General features: G+C 50.1%; 8 protein-coding genes across 8 annotated transcripts; 4 read left to right on the top strand and 4 right to left on the bottom strand.

Moving 5' to 3' along the window:
- Positions 1-111: 111 nt before the first annotated feature.
- On the bottom strand, positions 112-484 carry LMH87_011818 (uncharacterized protein; the record flags this gene model as incomplete). Its single annotated transcript, XM_056201022.1, has 2 exons — positions 112-115; positions 180-484. 2 exons carry the CDS (start codon positions 482-484, stop codon positions 112-114), a joined length of 309 nt encoding a protein of 102 aa, XP_056052815.1.
- A 1,998-nt stretch (positions 485-2,482) lies between these two features.
- On the top strand, positions 2,483-3,649 carry LMH87_011817 (uncharacterized protein; the record flags this gene model as incomplete). The annotated part of the gene is made up of 1 exon (XM_056201021.1): positions 2,483-3,649. The coding sequence occupies one exon, from the start codon at positions 2,483-2,485 to the stop codon at positions 3,647-3,649; it is 1,167 nt and encodes a 388-aa protein (XP_056052814.1).
- A 436-nt stretch (positions 3,650-4,085) lies between these two features.
- LMH87_011816 (uncharacterized protein) lies at positions 4,086-4,808 on the top strand (the record flags this gene model as incomplete). Its single annotated transcript, XM_056201020.1, has 1 exon — positions 4,086-4,808. One exon carries the CDS (start codon positions 4,086-4,088, stop codon positions 4,806-4,808), a length of 723 nt encoding a protein of 240 aa, XP_056052813.1.
- Positions 4,809-4,977: 169 nt separating this feature from the next.
- Positions 4,978-6,273, bottom strand: LMH87_011815 (uncharacterized protein; the record flags this gene model as incomplete). Its single annotated transcript, XM_056201019.1, has 1 exon — positions 4,978-6,273. One exon carries the CDS (start codon positions 6,271-6,273, stop codon positions 4,978-4,980), a length of 1,296 nt encoding a protein of 431 aa, XP_056052812.1.
- A 652-nt stretch (positions 6,274-6,925) lies between these two features.
- Positions 6,926-7,859, bottom strand: LMH87_011814 (uncharacterized protein; the record flags this gene model as incomplete). Its single annotated transcript, XM_056201018.1, has 3 exons — positions 6,926-6,985; positions 7,038-7,547; positions 7,602-7,859. The coding sequence occupies 3 exons, from the start codon at positions 7,857-7,859 to the stop codon at positions 6,926-6,928; spliced, it is 828 nt and encodes a 275-aa protein (XP_056052811.1).
- An 864-nt stretch (positions 7,860-8,723) lies between these two features.
- Positions 8,724-10,192, top strand: LMH87_011813 (uncharacterized protein; the record flags this gene model as incomplete). Its single annotated transcript, XM_056201017.1, has 3 exons — positions 8,724-9,100; positions 9,153-9,593; positions 9,664-10,192. 3 exons carry the CDS (start codon positions 8,724-8,726, stop codon positions 10,190-10,192), a joined length of 1,347 nt encoding a protein of 448 aa, XP_056052810.1.
- Positions 10,193-10,996: 804 nt separating this feature from the next.
- On the bottom strand, positions 10,997-12,721 carry LMH87_011812 (uncharacterized protein; the record flags this gene model as incomplete). The annotated part of the gene is made up of 11 exons (XM_056201016.1): positions 10,997-11,042; positions 11,127-11,217; positions 11,284-11,684; positions 11,783-11,820; positions 11,898-11,920; positions 11,977-12,099; positions 12,152-12,170; positions 12,249-12,271; positions 12,339-12,429; positions 12,499-12,546; positions 12,608-12,721. 11 exons carry the CDS (start codon positions 12,719-12,721, stop codon positions 10,997-10,999), a joined length of 1,017 nt encoding a protein of 338 aa, XP_056052809.1.
- A 271-nt stretch (positions 12,722-12,992) lies between these two features.
- LMH87_011811 (uncharacterized protein) lies at positions 12,993-14,945 on the top strand (the record flags this gene model as incomplete). The annotated part of the gene is made up of 7 exons (XM_056201015.1): positions 12,993-13,209; positions 13,277-13,375; positions 13,434-13,531; positions 13,670-14,028; positions 14,087-14,705; positions 14,766-14,828; positions 14,883-14,945. 7 exons carry the CDS (start codon positions 12,993-12,995, stop codon positions 14,943-14,945), a joined length of 1,518 nt encoding a protein of 505 aa, XP_056052808.1.
- Between the last annotated feature and the right edge of the window lie 31 nt (positions 14,946-14,976).

Genomic DNA, 14,976 nt, shown 5'->3' with positions numbered 1-14,976 from the left:
AGAGGCCAATGGTGCCGTGCGCCCACGCGACGACGGGAAAGTTGCTGCTGCTGCTGCTGCTGCTGCCGCTGCTGCTGTTGGACGACGACGACGACGACTGCCGACGTGGGTTCACCTGAGGGAGGGCCACAAAGGCCGTGGCTGGGACCAGGGAGCCGTCGAGATCGCGCGAGGTGTACTGTAGGCGGAACAGGCTCGTGCCGGAGCTGACGAGGCGGTCGTTGGCGTTGAGCGTCTCAAACTTGAGAACTTGGCCCGGCTGCAGGTCGGCGCTGAAGTTGTGCGCCGTGGCGTAAAATTCGCTGTCAAAGTCTAGCCCGACGGTGACAATGTCTGCGGGTACAGCTTGCTTGAGGGCATTTTGGCATGCGTCGCCGCATCCATACGGCGGATATGCGATTTGCGGCAGGATCACGTTGGCAGCTTGGTCAATGGCGGCCAATGCGGCGACGGCGGCCAAGGGTATCAGGGTTTTGATGTTCATCTTTTGTCTCTTTTCTCGCTGTTACTACCTTGATGTGCGTTGGGTCGTGCTTGAGAGAGTATTTATAGTTATCACTATTACGGTGATTGCCATCACCGGACCGCAGCCAAAGTAGTTTCCATTCGTCATCATCGTGGGCCAGCTTCCGCAGCGCCGCCAAACAAGGTTTCTGTAAGTTGACCGCCCCGGCGTCCACGGACAAAGATTGTCGGTTCGCTGGATTCACCCATCGCCAATTACACTCTGCAGGCAACGATGCATCGGCAATTGGTATGAAATGATCCGCATCTGATCTCTGGTTCTGCGGGGACGCCGGGCTATGTAGCGGAGTCCAAATTAGTGTTGTGCCGCATCTCCGAGTCGCTGCCCGCGGCATCCCGGAGCTCTCGCGCCCCGATGCCTCCGGCCACTAAAAAAGTACACACAGAATGCATTGAGTTAGTGCTCGTGTGACCAGCATTGGCATCGACATCCATGTCATTGTATTTGGTAGACTTGAGATTCCTTACGATTTCTAAGATATAATGGCAACCAAGTCAGTGCTAAGCTGACTCGAATCAGACCCTCTCGTCGGGATCTACCATAGCACTCCCCTCTAATTGAAGGCGGCCATCAGAGTGAATCGTGGTCAAGGCTCGGTACGCGATTTTCAAGACGGTGCATCCTGCAGAACTTTCCCTCATCAATCTATTCACAATAGTTTTGAAACGTACGTTTACACTGCTTGTTCCCTCGTGTACCAACAAGAGCCTACCCACAGTCTTTCGCTGCCTCAGAAGTGCTACGACCTGATGTGGGAAGCCGATCGAATCTAAAGTGACCAGACGGAAATAAGCAAAAGCCATTGCGTAGAATGCTGAATGGAGTCATGCTGCTGAATCACAGAGACTAGTCCCGTTTTCTTTTGAAACTTGTCTTCGTATGGAGACGATACCAAGCGCGCATGGTGGCATTGATAAGAGGCCCCGATTCGGGCCAGCGGCCCCAGACGATGGCGCAGCTCCAGCCCATTGGCGAAAAAGAAGGCTGTCATCAACCCCAGCTGAGGCTTATGTATTGACGCCATTCAAAACAGCGACAGAAGGAGAGAGAACTGCATGCAGTATATTGTGCTTTTGTTTACGCATGCACCGTTAGATTTTCCTTTTCTTTGCCTTCTCGCTCGTTTTACCAAGGCCTGCTTGAAACGGTCGACGGTCGAAGGTTGTAAGGCGAAAACAGTACCGGGGTAGTCGCTCGAACAATATTCCTAAATTGTCCACATGATTGAATAGTCAATTTTGCAACACGTTTTTTTTTCTTTCATTAAAAAAAACATGCCAAGCAACATCTTGAATGACCAAGGATGCTTTGGCTTTCTATAGCTAAGACCGTATAGTACTATTACCAGACGCTCACTTTTTCTTTAACTAGTTACAGCTTTCTCTCTCTCTCTCTCTCTCTCTCTCTCTCAAAAAATACTTTTTGAAACTATTACTGCGTTCTGCGTCAAGTCTGACTGAATCATTTCTTGCGTTATCTCTCTCACTGCCTGTACCTCTTTGGCTGCCGCTTTGTACAGCAATCCAATTATACGCGAGAACTCTGCACGTGGCAACACTAGGCGCAGGAGCTTTGCCGAGTAGGAACGTGGGCGGCTTTCCAGGCTCAGAGATCGACTTCACGACAGGGGATTATGGTACCCTGTACAAGACATTTGCCAAGCATCTACGCCTGGTACGGAAATAATACTGTTATTCATGCTTACTTTGAATTTACGTATGCATCACGTGCCAAAACTTCCCATTCATCCCCCTTTTCATCCTTTGTCGCTGTCTTTCATCAGAAACAACTACAGCCCTATGGGGCGCTTATACGCAAATCCGAACGCTACTTAACTTAATAGAGCGGCATAGAAGCCCGGCTTGTCAGGTCATTTAGGCAGTAACCCGCCGTTGCATTCAACTCGTCTGCTCTGCACTCTGAAACAAAGGAGGAAAGAGGTCACAAGGCATGGCGATGGTCCTCCAAGGCTTTTTACAACTGTTCCGTGGCTCAGGGCGTCGGACTTTCTTCGTTCGAGTTGTCATTGCGATTGTGCTCACTGTGGTGCTGTACCGGCTGCTGCCGCACGAAGTCAAGGTCTTTTTACTCAGCCAGCCTACATCAGCACACTGCAGCTCTGCACAAATAAATACCGACTATTCATGCAGAGGAGATGCCAAGCACGCTGATATTCCCAACATATTGAACTTGGTCTACGTCTTGTCTGACCCCATCGACGGCACATTCCCTCTGCAATTCAGCCACTTCCTTTCCGTCTACTCGGCGTGGCATCACTGGCGACCAGACATCATCTATCTGCACACCAACGTTGAAGCCAATAGCACCGCTGTGCGCCGCGCCCATAATGGCGACGCCGGCAAATGGGCCCAGCGCGTCTTTGAGATTCCCGGGCTTGTGATCAATACAGTACCCGTACCCACACACGCGAACAACGGAATGAGGATAAAGGGCATGGAGCACAAGTCCGATTTCGTGCGAGTCCAAGCGATGCACGATTTTGGTGGCGTCTACATTGATATGGATGTCCACTCTCTGAAGGATCTCCGGCCGTTGCGGGAGGCAGGCTACAGCGGAATTGCTGGCAAGCAAACAGACGGGTGGATCAACAGCGGCACATTCATGTCCGAAAAAGAAGGGCGCATGATCAAACTCTGGAAGGATCGCATGCACACGACTTATGACGGCTGGTGGACAACGCACAGCAACAAGGCCTTGACACAGGTCGGCAAAGAACTAGCAAAAGAGCCCTGCGCAATGCTCACATTGAGACCATCTGCTTTTGCGCCCGTGGGATGGAGGTCTTTTAATACTGAGCGGCTGTTTATGAACCACTTTGAGCCGTCGGCCATTTATTTCGACCAGGACGGTGGCCTTCCTGCATATCCAGAAGACTACGAAAAGCCCGAGAACTCGCTGACAACGTGGGCGCATGACTGGAGATGTACATTTCTGTTGCATGCATTTTCTCCGAAGAAGGAAAGGAATGGTGTCAAGGACAATGGTATTTCACCACGGTTTGTGGCCGAGAGGAGGAGCAACTTTGCGCGTGCTGTGTATCCGATGGTCAGAACCATGTATGCTAAAGGTCTTATCGACAAGCAAGATTTGGAGTTGAATTAATTATTAATAATCAATACTATTTTCATGACTGCATCATAAGATGTGCATGGTACTTCTTTAACACCTCTCGGCGGATGCTGTGCAGCTGGGGCAACTCGGTTGTAGCGCCAACCGTTCTTCTTTATCGCAGTTACAGACCTGCCTCGACAAATAGTGCCATTATTGTCCCTAGAAACAACACTTGTGGCTTTTCCAATAAATGTGTACACTGCATACCTAGAGGCTGGCTGATACGGGTTCGTTAGCAAGTCAGCCAGCCGCCTTTTTAAGATCGGTGGCGCTATTTGTAATTTCCCGCAGCCTCGTTGTGAAGAGCTTGTTTGTTGCCTTCTGAGTTTTCGTCCCTCCAAAAGCTTCTTACTCCCTCTCGTTGAAAGCATCAAACATTGATGTATGTAATTCATCACTTTCCGTATTCTACCGCCCTTTACCAGCCATGGCTGCAGCAAACACCAGCTCGGTATCCTTGACTCCAACATCCAGCGCCTTCCGACCCGTCTTGCTCTATGACAAGAACGCGCCACCGACCATTGTCGCTTCTGTCGCAACGGCAAGGCCGCCTGCAGACGGGTCGTACAGTCCAGGTAACTACATTGAGTTTCACGTGGCGTGCGCTTCGCCGTGTCCCGTCGACTTCCCTCCGCAAACGGTCACGCAAAAGTCGGGCTCTATCTGGGGCGGCAATCACGTCGTCGCCGGAACGACCACGGCCTGGGACTGCATACTCGGCACCAACATATACAATGTGAATGACTTTGGCAACTGTTACACCACCACACTGTCGTCTGGCGAGCCTTTGCCAACTAGCGGCTCTTACACGCAGGTTGGCACCTGCCAGATCTTTGCCCGGTCTAAAATGATGTTCGTCACGGCTGGATTTGATGAGTACTTCAAGGTTATGCCGCCGGAGACGAGAAAGCCAGATAGTTATGAAAGCTATGTTACTTCGGAGTTGAGCTCAGCCGGATGCCCCAGCAGCGCGTACCCAACGGTGCCGCCCGCGACAGAGTCCAAACTGACCAGCACAACCACGACTAAAGTAGAAACGGCTACGCCAACGTCCAGCTCAACACTTACTAAATCCGAAGCCGTGAAGGTTCCTGGTGGAAAAATGCTATTGACATTTATGATGGTGTGGACTCTCATTGTACAGAGCTGACATCTCTGCGCGAGACCAGAAGCAGTACATGGAGTAGATTTACGATTAATAGTGACCAAGATGTATCTGCGTCGAAACAGACATTTCTTTTTCTTTTCCAATTATTTAATAAGATTATGCGACCAGCGACAGTATCTCATCAGCATAGACCCCAGGAATCCAAGCGAAATCAGGCAGTTTCGAACATTTTCCCGGTGCTGACATTAGCCTTCTCCCATTTTGTTCCTCGCATTAAGCAATATATCAGTCGAGCTGGCCATTGGACATGATATAACCACCAGAATGGCCATGGATCCCACATCACAAATGTGCCATCCTTCCAGTAGAGGACATGATCCGCAAACAATGCTAATTGCGAAAGAACATCCTTCACGCTGCCCGTCCCATCACAAATTATTCGATACATTGGACAAAACAGCTTCTCCACCAAATCTTGTCCAAGCCAGTAGTATCGCTGTATTTTCTGCGGGCATAAGATCTCCTTACCAGCTTCGAGATCTGGGTCAAGAGCTGATAGGTAGAGGTCAACAAGTTTCGGTGTATCCCGAAAGAGAACAACGGCCGTGTGTACTCTGGGATTGCACTCGATAGGATATATTTGTTCCGGCTCTTTGCTTGAGCTGCCCGCAGAAGACTTGACCATGAAATCGAAACTCAAGTGCCCCGTGAAACTCTCTCCGGCATTTTCCGCAACGGCCACCGTGAAGCGACGCATGGAGTCGGCCAGTGATGAATTTTGCGGCAAAGCTGTGTAGTGCATCAGAATATCGGTAGACGGGCAGGCAACAAAAGCCATGACTCGACCGCGGATGACCAAGGAATGTGTGCAATATTCTTCGCCTTGGATAAATTCCTGTGCGATAAAGGAAGAAACATTACTGAGATTGAGCGCACCGATGCGAGACAGAGTCTTCTTCTCAGTGTCCAAAGGGAGGAGAGGCATGTCAAGTCTAGCTGCATCATTGACACCCACGGGCTTGATCAAGTACAGCGTCGAATCCGGCTCTAAAGAAAGGCTGCCGCGACTGCGGAGGAAAGAAATCAAATCATCCTTGCTCTTAATTCGGTGGCTGTCGGGGACCTTTAAACCTATTTTTCGTACGTGTTCGATAAATGTGTCTTTCGCGTCCAAGATAGTCACATGTTGCGAGTCAAACTGGATGGCTTTTGCTTTGGTGAGCCGTTCGATTACATCTTTGGCGATGGAGTCTTGTACTGCAGAGCCAACTCCTGATACGGACACCCACAGGTCGATGTTTTCTGTTTTGACAATGCGCAAAAGGGCTTCCTCATATTGCAAGGGATCATCCGCCTGGGCATGCAGGTCTGAGGCAGGGACCGGCAGGTGGTGGAACTTGCGAATGGCATGCGATACGCGGCCGCAGGCCAGAGCGTCAGCATCGGCCCCAATCACTATGTGCCCCTGCTGATGGAATAGTCGAGCAAGTTCCACACCCTTTGACATGGAAACTCCCGTGACCAAAATTCTTTTCTTTGACTGCGAGTGCTCAACCCGGCTTTTCTGGCCGAAAGTGTAACTGTAGATCGACGCTGCCAATACTACGGCGGTCGTAGCAGGAGCCAGGCACAAGCTGAGGCAAAGAAGAAAGGCATTTTGAAAAATATGCTTAGCCTTGGATTGATTCATCTTAGTGATGTATTTGATGAGTATAACAAAGTAAACAAGTGCAGGCAACAAAGGTGCGCGTAGTAGAAGTCTTGCCGTATTTACATGTACGGCCAGGGTGTAGGCGTCATCGGGGCCTGACAATGGTCTCACAATCCCCGCCCTCCGCCTTCCGGCATATTCTTGAAACTAGAATGTTTGGGCGAGGTTCCAATGGCTCCGGATTCATAGCGAGATTTTAATCGTAACGGAAGTAGCTGGGTAACAAAAAAGGTGCTAGGAAGCCACCAAGCCACAACAACTGACGAACATCGAGCGCTAGCAGCCGATGAGGCTGAACACCCAATCCACTGCACTTTTGTGAGATAATGCTATTGATCTTAATTAAGCATAGTAAAGCGGCGAAGAAGCCGACGACTATACTTCTTTACAAGCCACAATACGTGGCGTTCTAGCACTACCTACTCGCTATAACTAATAGCCATCCGAATCAGACCCCTGAGGAGAGCGCATCATCCAAACCGAGACACATAGTTACCTCGATACCGTCCTGCAAAATAATCAGCGCCTACAAGATACACCGGCCCTTGTTTTGAACTCACCGGCATGCCAGTCGGTTCGAAACTTTGAAACAGCTCGCTTTGGTAGACAAGGTTGGGATTCCCCCGAACAGTACTGTCGGTCGCACTTGTTGCCTGCGGATCCGAAGCATACGCCCGCTTCTTGCTCTCTACATCGCTCCTCACATACGCCAAGTACGGAGGATTGCCTGGCTTGATGACATTGTCCGCCGCAATGACGGTGCCATTTCTGATGAGACCCAGGTGCTCGCACAGCTGCAGATCGGGCAGATAGGCAGGCTTGTAGTGGTCCAGGAACAAAAAGTTAATGTGCGACAGCTTGCCAGAAGCGTGCAGCGTGCGGAGCGAGTCGCTGCTAGACCCGACAATAATCTTTACAAACGAAGCAAGCCCGGCAAGGTCAATGAGAGACCTTGCAACGGTGGCAAATTCGGCATTGCTCTCGAGGCAGAGGTATTCTTGGGCGCCGGCGGTTCGCGCTGCGTCGCCGAATAGGATAGCTGAGTATCCAACGTAGCCACCGAGCTCAATCTGTAGCACTTTGTTAGCTTCAGGCGAAATCTAGGTCGTCATTTGCAGTTTTACCATCACTCTTGGGCGCGTCTCGTGGATCAACTTGGTCACTATGCCTCCTTTGTCCTCACCGACATTCATCAGATATTTCTGCCGACGCCCAAATTCATCGATAGCGGCGAGGACTTTCTTGGGAGACCCTATCAATTTATCGACGTCCGATCGTGATTGGATATGGTGAAGTAGTTGTGCTTCCCTTCCGTCGTTGAAGTACACTTCCTCTTGCTGAGCATATGCCTTGGATGGATTGAAGTTGACAGGAGTCGACATGGTCGCTGTAAATTTGCAGGAGATTGTTACTTGTGAAAATGACAGAGTTCCCTAGTGGCACAATAATATGCCTCCATACACGACGCGATATTTTTTTCGAGAACGTTTTCTCCCGTCTCCTACGTTCTTTGCCGCCTCCAATCAAATTGCCGCCAATGCATCGACAGACCGGTCCCCGCGCCATGAATGACGCGTCCATTTCACCCTCTCCGATCCTCATCAACTCAACTCTGCTTCTTGATCCTGAAAATGGATTTATGAGCTTCGGGTCAAATGTTTAATTTGCCCCGAGATCAACGCCAGGTCCACACCACCCGTCCCGTTTTAACGGTGCCACATAGATTAATTGTGTCAATGTCTCGGCTCGCCATCATGCAGGCGTTGATGGATGACGGTTTGACTTGCGGCTTTTTGTGGTGCAGAAAAGGTTTATTTTTACGCATTTCTGTACCTCTTATTAACGCAGGTGCGGCAAATCTATGCAGCAGTTTTGTGAAAAACCTCACATGGCGTACACACGACGTCAGCAATATGCCGGCTTGAAGCGGATCGGATGCTGTGCAGATGAGGGGTAGATCAGTAGTCAATGCAATGATCGGATGTAGCGAGCTCCGCATTCTCGGAAAGACTCCGTTTAAGCTTTCAATATTTGCGATCTTGGTAGGCAAAATGGACTCTAATGATCGCTAGGCCTGAAATTTCTTGACCTGGCTGGTGTTTCTACATCCAAGAAGCATCTAGATACCAGACTACAAATTGAGGACAAATCCCGCTCGAGAACCACAGAAATCATATTACATCACGCTGCCTCATATACGCACTTTATCTTGCATCTTGCGAAGCGAATCTATAACATTTCCTATCATGTCCGACTTCAAGGCGTCCGTTGAGCCAACGAGCAAGGGCTTTGCGGTTTGCGGGTATGAGAAGATTGAATACGACTTTGAATTTCTCGATGGAGTCTTTCTTGTTTCAAACCCTCAGTTGGCCGAAAACTACAAACCCTGGAGCCGGTGCCTGGCCATCATGGATCTGAACATCTACAACCTGTACGGGAAGCAGATTCAGCAATACTTTGATCACTTTGGAATCGAGCTCAAAGTTCACAGAACTATGATCGGTGAAAAGGCAAAAAGCATGGAAACAATGCTCAGCATCGTCGACTCGATGACCGAGTTTGGCGTGTACCGCAAAGAACCGGTCCTGGTTGTGGGCGGCGGTCTCGTCACTGATGTGGCTGGGTGAGTACGACGTATACGCTTCCGACTCGAATATTGACTCACAGGATCTTAGCTTTGCCTGCGCCGCCTATCGTCGAAACACAAACTACATCCGCGTACCGACTACCGTCATTGGCCTCATAGACGCATCTGTCTCCATCAAGGTCGCCGTCAATTACGGCAACTACAAGAACCGCTTGGGAGCTTACCATGCCCCTGCCAAGACGTTCCTTGACTTCACTTTCCTAACGACCCTCCCTGAGGCTCAGATTCGGAATGGATTCGCTGAACTTATTAAAATATCCTCGTGCGCTCACAAAGGAACTTTTGATCTTCTTGACGAGTTTTGCGAGGACCTCATTGGTACCGCGTTTGGCAGACTTGATTCCTCTAACACCGCCGTAAAGGCCGCTGCGGACAAGATCTGCCGAGCTGGCATCTACGAGATGCTCAAGCTCGAGACGCCCAACTTGCATGAAATCATGCTTGACAGGGTGATTGCGTATGGTCACACGTGAGTGATAACCACCCGCCCTATCTTCTACTACCATCAATAATATTGTGTCTTACTAACTATGAAAAAGATGGTCACCCACTCACGAGCTTGTGCCAGACCCTCCTCTTCGTCACGGACATGCCATTTCCGTTGACATGGCTTTCTCGGCCACGCTGAGCTTCCTCAGGGGCAAGCTCACCAAGCTTGATCATCTGCGGCTACTTAAACTATTTTCGCGGGCTGGTTTATCCATGGATCATGATGATTTTGACGAGCAGCTCCTCGTGGAGGCCACGGCAGCAATTCTCAAGACACGAAACGGAAAGCTCCGCGCTGCCGTCCCCGTGAGTCCGATGGGGGACTGCATCTTTCTGAATGATGTGAGCCACGATGAGATGTGCGCAGCCTTGAAGTTCCACAAGGATCTCATGGGAGAGTTTCCGCGCGACGGCGCTGGTATAGATGCCTACGTTGATGCGAGTGACACGGGCTACACCATGGGTGGAGAGCCCATCGAAACCATGATGGAGCAGTTAGGCTCCAAGGAAGACATGGAAACGGCAAACCTACCGCAGGAGTTGATGGTACAGCCTCCGGGTCTCTCCGTTCAAGCATGAGCATATTCCCAACCTGTTCATACTCGATCCAGAATGGCCGGCAATTTGGTTGGCCAAGGCAAAGATAAAGAAGAAAACAGAGCGCACGAGTCGATTGCTGCTCAATAAGAATTATTAAATTCTAAAACTCTGCATTCCCAGACAAAATGCGAAAGTAAGCCAGCGTCAAAACGAGTACAGAGCACGAGTACAGAGCATTGCTTCTGTCAAGTCGCGACAATCGCTTCACTTTGTGGATGCAAATTTTGATAGTGGCCAATTATTAGAAGACATAGAGATTACACCAGTTCACTTGACTACCTGTCAATGGTAAACTTACGAAACCGCGAAACTAGGCTCAAATGTACTCAGAAAGACGTCTCATTTATGTTATCTTGCATTGGGCCCTCGTGGCGCCCACCGAATTCGCCCCATCAACGTGTGATCGTCCTCGATCCACTGTTGACCGGGACGGTGTTTGCGAATTTGATATATATATATATACGTGGTATTGCATCGCGACGCGATATTCATACAGAAACACCCCAATTACCACCAACACGACTGCTCAGAACCGCCGCTGTGTGATTCTGGAAGCTACTTGTCGCAAGCTGCCAACAACCGGTTATTTGGTTCGCAACGACAGCAAAATCGTCAAAACGGTAGCGAGCCACAGCGGAGATGAGCTAAACGCAAAACATGTGCCGGAATACAGGTGTTGTATTTTTTTCCTTGGCGCGGCAGTTCTTTTGTCTCGGTTCTCCAGCCGCGTTGCCTCTGTCCGGTACCGATTAGCCCTTTCAACGACGCCATATAAAACGCCGCCTACGACTGAGTTGGTGGATATGGTTTTCGTCCGTAGACAAAGTATCTAAGGCGACAGATGCGTTAGCCTAGACAATAGTCGAGGATCAAGTCGTCGCGCCGCCTGCGGGCACCATATGTGCTGACTCACATGGGCCAATAGGCATGTATGGAGGTATTTCTTAGATCATCTCTCGTCTGCATGCAGAACAGCAGCGTCTGGTCGGGTGTCCATTGCAGGCCTCGAGTGAAGTGAGCGAGTGACAAGCCCTCCAGTCCGCCCGCGATGTTGGCGTATGCGAGAATACCTAGGTCTTTGAACTCTCTGTCGCGTGGCCAGTTGTTGGTCGGCCACTTCTTTTGCACCTCGACAATGTCTTCGAATCCAGCCGCCGCGAGGTAATTTTTGTATTCTGTGACGGGGAAAATGGGCCGCTTGAGGTTCAGGCCAGCTTCAAAACATCGTCGGCACCATTCTGAGAGGTAGCTCTCGGGGTGCAACGTCTTGTCATCTGACTGCGCAGGGAGAGACATGTCCTGCAGCTCGAGATAGCCGCCGGGTTCAAGGTTGTCGAAAGCGACCTGGATGATCCGCGGAAGGTCTTCAAAGCAGCCAAGCATCATGCGGGCAAAGATGAAGTCGAATTTTTTTGACCACGTCCACTCTTTCTCAAGGTCATCGACCTCGAAGCTGACATTGGGTGGAACACTGTTGCAGCAACATCAATTAGTAAAATATCCTATATGTTTTGGACATCGCGGCGCAGAAATGCATAGACTGCGGATTACCCCGTCAACGCAACTCACAAGGTCGGCTGTATCGGGCTCAGATCCACACCGATCACCTGTTACACAAGATGTTAGCTGCGATCCCGGCCACGTGGTTTTGAAGAAAACCAGGGTACCCTGGGAAGTATCGGACCTCGGCGTCGGGATTTGCATCCGCTGCATATTCGATTAGACCTTGGAAATACCATCAGTGTGGGAGGGCTGGGCATTACCATAGTCAATCGCCCATAAACCAGTGCCTGTTCCTATATCAAGAACGCGTTTTGCTCCTTGATTCTTGGGACATAGTGCCAAGTTCCCTCGCAAAGTCCTTACATACAGCTCGTGCTGAAGATCTGCAATTCGTATGTTAGACAATTCCGAGGCATTTCACATAGCAGGACGCACCTAGTCTATCGTTTTCCATCTGGATTTTGGCAGTTCGGTGTCAGCAACCACGATATCCCGGTCAAGGAACGGTATGGCCGACTAGAAAATGACTGACCTCATCATTGGGAAGAACATATTCTGATCATCGGTTAGTTCCACAGCCTCCTGTAAAAGCGATTAAGAGTTTAGGCCGTCTCAAACTCACTTCCGCGGCTCAGGGCGTGATAGCTACGGCCGTTCTCTTCATGATAGTCTAAGATGCTCGATGAGAGCGAGGCAACGGATGAATCAATATCCTACAAGGAGTGATTAATATTATAAAGACATTTCGATATGTATATTAGTAGCGAAACGGTCATGCTCACTTCTCCTAATGCCGAATCGACATCACTGATGCTATCGGTCGCAGCAGCCTATCGCGCGAGAGTTAGGTTCATCACCATCGGAAGGGTCCAAGGCCGGGCGTAGACGAACAATAGGAGCCTGAACTTCTATAGTAGGGTGCGCAGCCTGATTCTGCGTAGTTATTGGCTCAGCTTCGCGATGAGACTCGGTGCGTCTCTCCTCGATTGTGTGGCGGTCCGTCATTGCTACTAGTGGGCTAGTCTAGTCGCGTTTGATGGAGTGGTGATAGTCGAAGCGGGGATATAGGACGCCTTTTTAATATTGGATCTATCACGGGAGTGCGCATCAATGTTATTCCGCACACCGACTTACTGCTAGTTATATAGTATTATATTGCGATCTCCGCCAAGAAAGCCGTACGGTGTCTTCGAGAGCAACTGCCGGAAATCCCGATTTCGACCGATCGCGCCTGTAAATACGTATTTCAAGACTTTCAGGGAGCCAACTGGTCGCAATGCTATCGATACTCTTGCAGAATTCATCTTCTGTCTACTTCTCGGTGATTGCCAGCCTCACCGCGGCGCTGCTGCTATGGGACACCCTACGTAGCTGGTCCCGCCTGTCTCATGTGCCGGGGCCCTTCTGGGCCGCCCTCTCCAAGTACTGGATGGTGTCCCAATCCCTCAAAGGCCAGCAGCCCTACGCAATCCAAGAAGCAAACGAGAAATATGGTAAGTTGTGGCCCCCGGACCTCGCTCAACATTATTGCATGAGGCTAAGGATCGCATTGCTTTGCAGGTTCGCTAGTACGCATTGGGCCGAACGAGCTGGCCACGGATGATCCGGAGATGCTGCGACGCATGATGGCTGCCAATTCGAAATATTCTCGTGGGCCATGTAAGCTCATTCGATAATCGTCTGCCGATGCTGTTCACATTTAATAATAACATCCAAGGGTACAATGCGCTGCGGTTTGAGCCCGGCAAGGACAATCTGTTTTCCATGCGAGACGACAACGAACATATGAAACTGCGTAATAAAATGGCGCCTGGTGTAAGTCTTTCAATTTCTGAATATACTCCGAACTTACTTGGCCAATTTCCGACGGCCTGCTGGTTTCTCTCCTACCAGGAGAGTGTAACTGTCTGCTACGTCACCCTTGGTCTTGCAGCCTTGCTGAACCGCTTCTAGTATTCGGGCAAAGAGAATGAATCCATGGAGCGCACAATCGACGAGCATATCACGCACCTCATCAATCTTATAGAAGACAAATATGTATCCACGCACGGGCAATATCGGCCCGTAGATATTGCTCGCAAAGTGCAGTACTTCACTCTGGATGTCATCAGTGACTTGGCATTCGGGCAAGCTTTCGGGTACATGGAACGTGATGATGACGTTTTTGACTTTATAAAAATTACCCGATCCTTCTTTCCCATTACTTTGGTCATGGCAAACATCCCATTTGTTGTCACGCTGCTACATTCCCCTCTTTTCAGAGGCCTGTTGCCGAAAGAAAGCGACCGGGTAGGATTCGGCGCATTCATTGGGTACGTATATACCATAGACATGTTGTCAAAGTTCAATACTAACCTTTTATTGCTATAGCGTTGCAAACGACAAAGTGGATGAGCGGTTCGGGCCAAATGCTACGTCGAAACGCGACATGCTTCAATCATTCATACGGCACGGCCTGAGTCAAGAGGAGGCTTCTCGCGAATCGCTACTGAATGTTGTTGCCGGGAGTGACACCACAGCAACCACCATCCGAATTATGCTGCTGTCTCTTCTGAGTAACCCAACCGCTTATGCTAAACTGCAGAGGGAGATTGACGATAGCATTGCGGCCGGCACCATCTCTTCGCCTGTGACAAACACTGAAGCTCGTCAGCTGTCTTACCTGCAGGCAGCTATCAAAGAGGGCCTTCGTCTGAAGGCTCCTGCGGCCGGACCGCTCTTCAAGACTGTGCCTCCGGAGGGGGACTTGATCGATGGAAAGCAAATACCCGGAGGAACGCAGATCGGAACCTCGCCCTTTGCGATATATCACTCCAAAGAGGTATTCGGCGAAGATGCCAGCCTGTTTCTGCCAGAGCGCTGGCTCGAGGCGGATGAGCATCGCGTCGGTCTAATGTCTCGCGTTGTTGATCTTGTTTTCTCTGCTGGCAAGTATCAGTGCCTGGGTAAGCCTGTGGCGTTGATGGAGCTAAACAAATTCTTTGTCGAAGTAAGTCCACAGTTGTGTCTTCTGCAAGCCTGAGTGATAAGCTAATGCCTGTCTTCTCAGCTTATGAGGCGTTTCGACTTTGCCATGGCCAGGCCCGAAAGACCCTTGAACATTGTAAATGCTGTAAGTGCTGCTTTCCTTGCGTTTTCCAACGCGGATAACTTACGTGAAGTGCAGGGTATCTGGCTTATCGAAGACTTTCCCGTCCGAATCACTCGACGCGAGCCAGTCTCGACTTGAGCAGAACACATCAGTATACTCCATTACATGC

Source organism: Akanthomyces muscarius, chromosome 4 (genome assembly GCF_028009165.1).
Source record: "Akanthomyces muscarius strain Ve6 chromosome 4, whole genome shotgun sequence".
Classification (NCBI taxonomy): domain Eukaryota; kingdom Fungi; phylum Ascomycota; class Sordariomycetes; order Hypocreales; family Cordycipitaceae; genus Akanthomyces; species Akanthomyces muscarius.
Note: the sequence above shows the minus strand (reverse complement) of the source record. Positions and strands in the feature narration are given on the sequence as shown.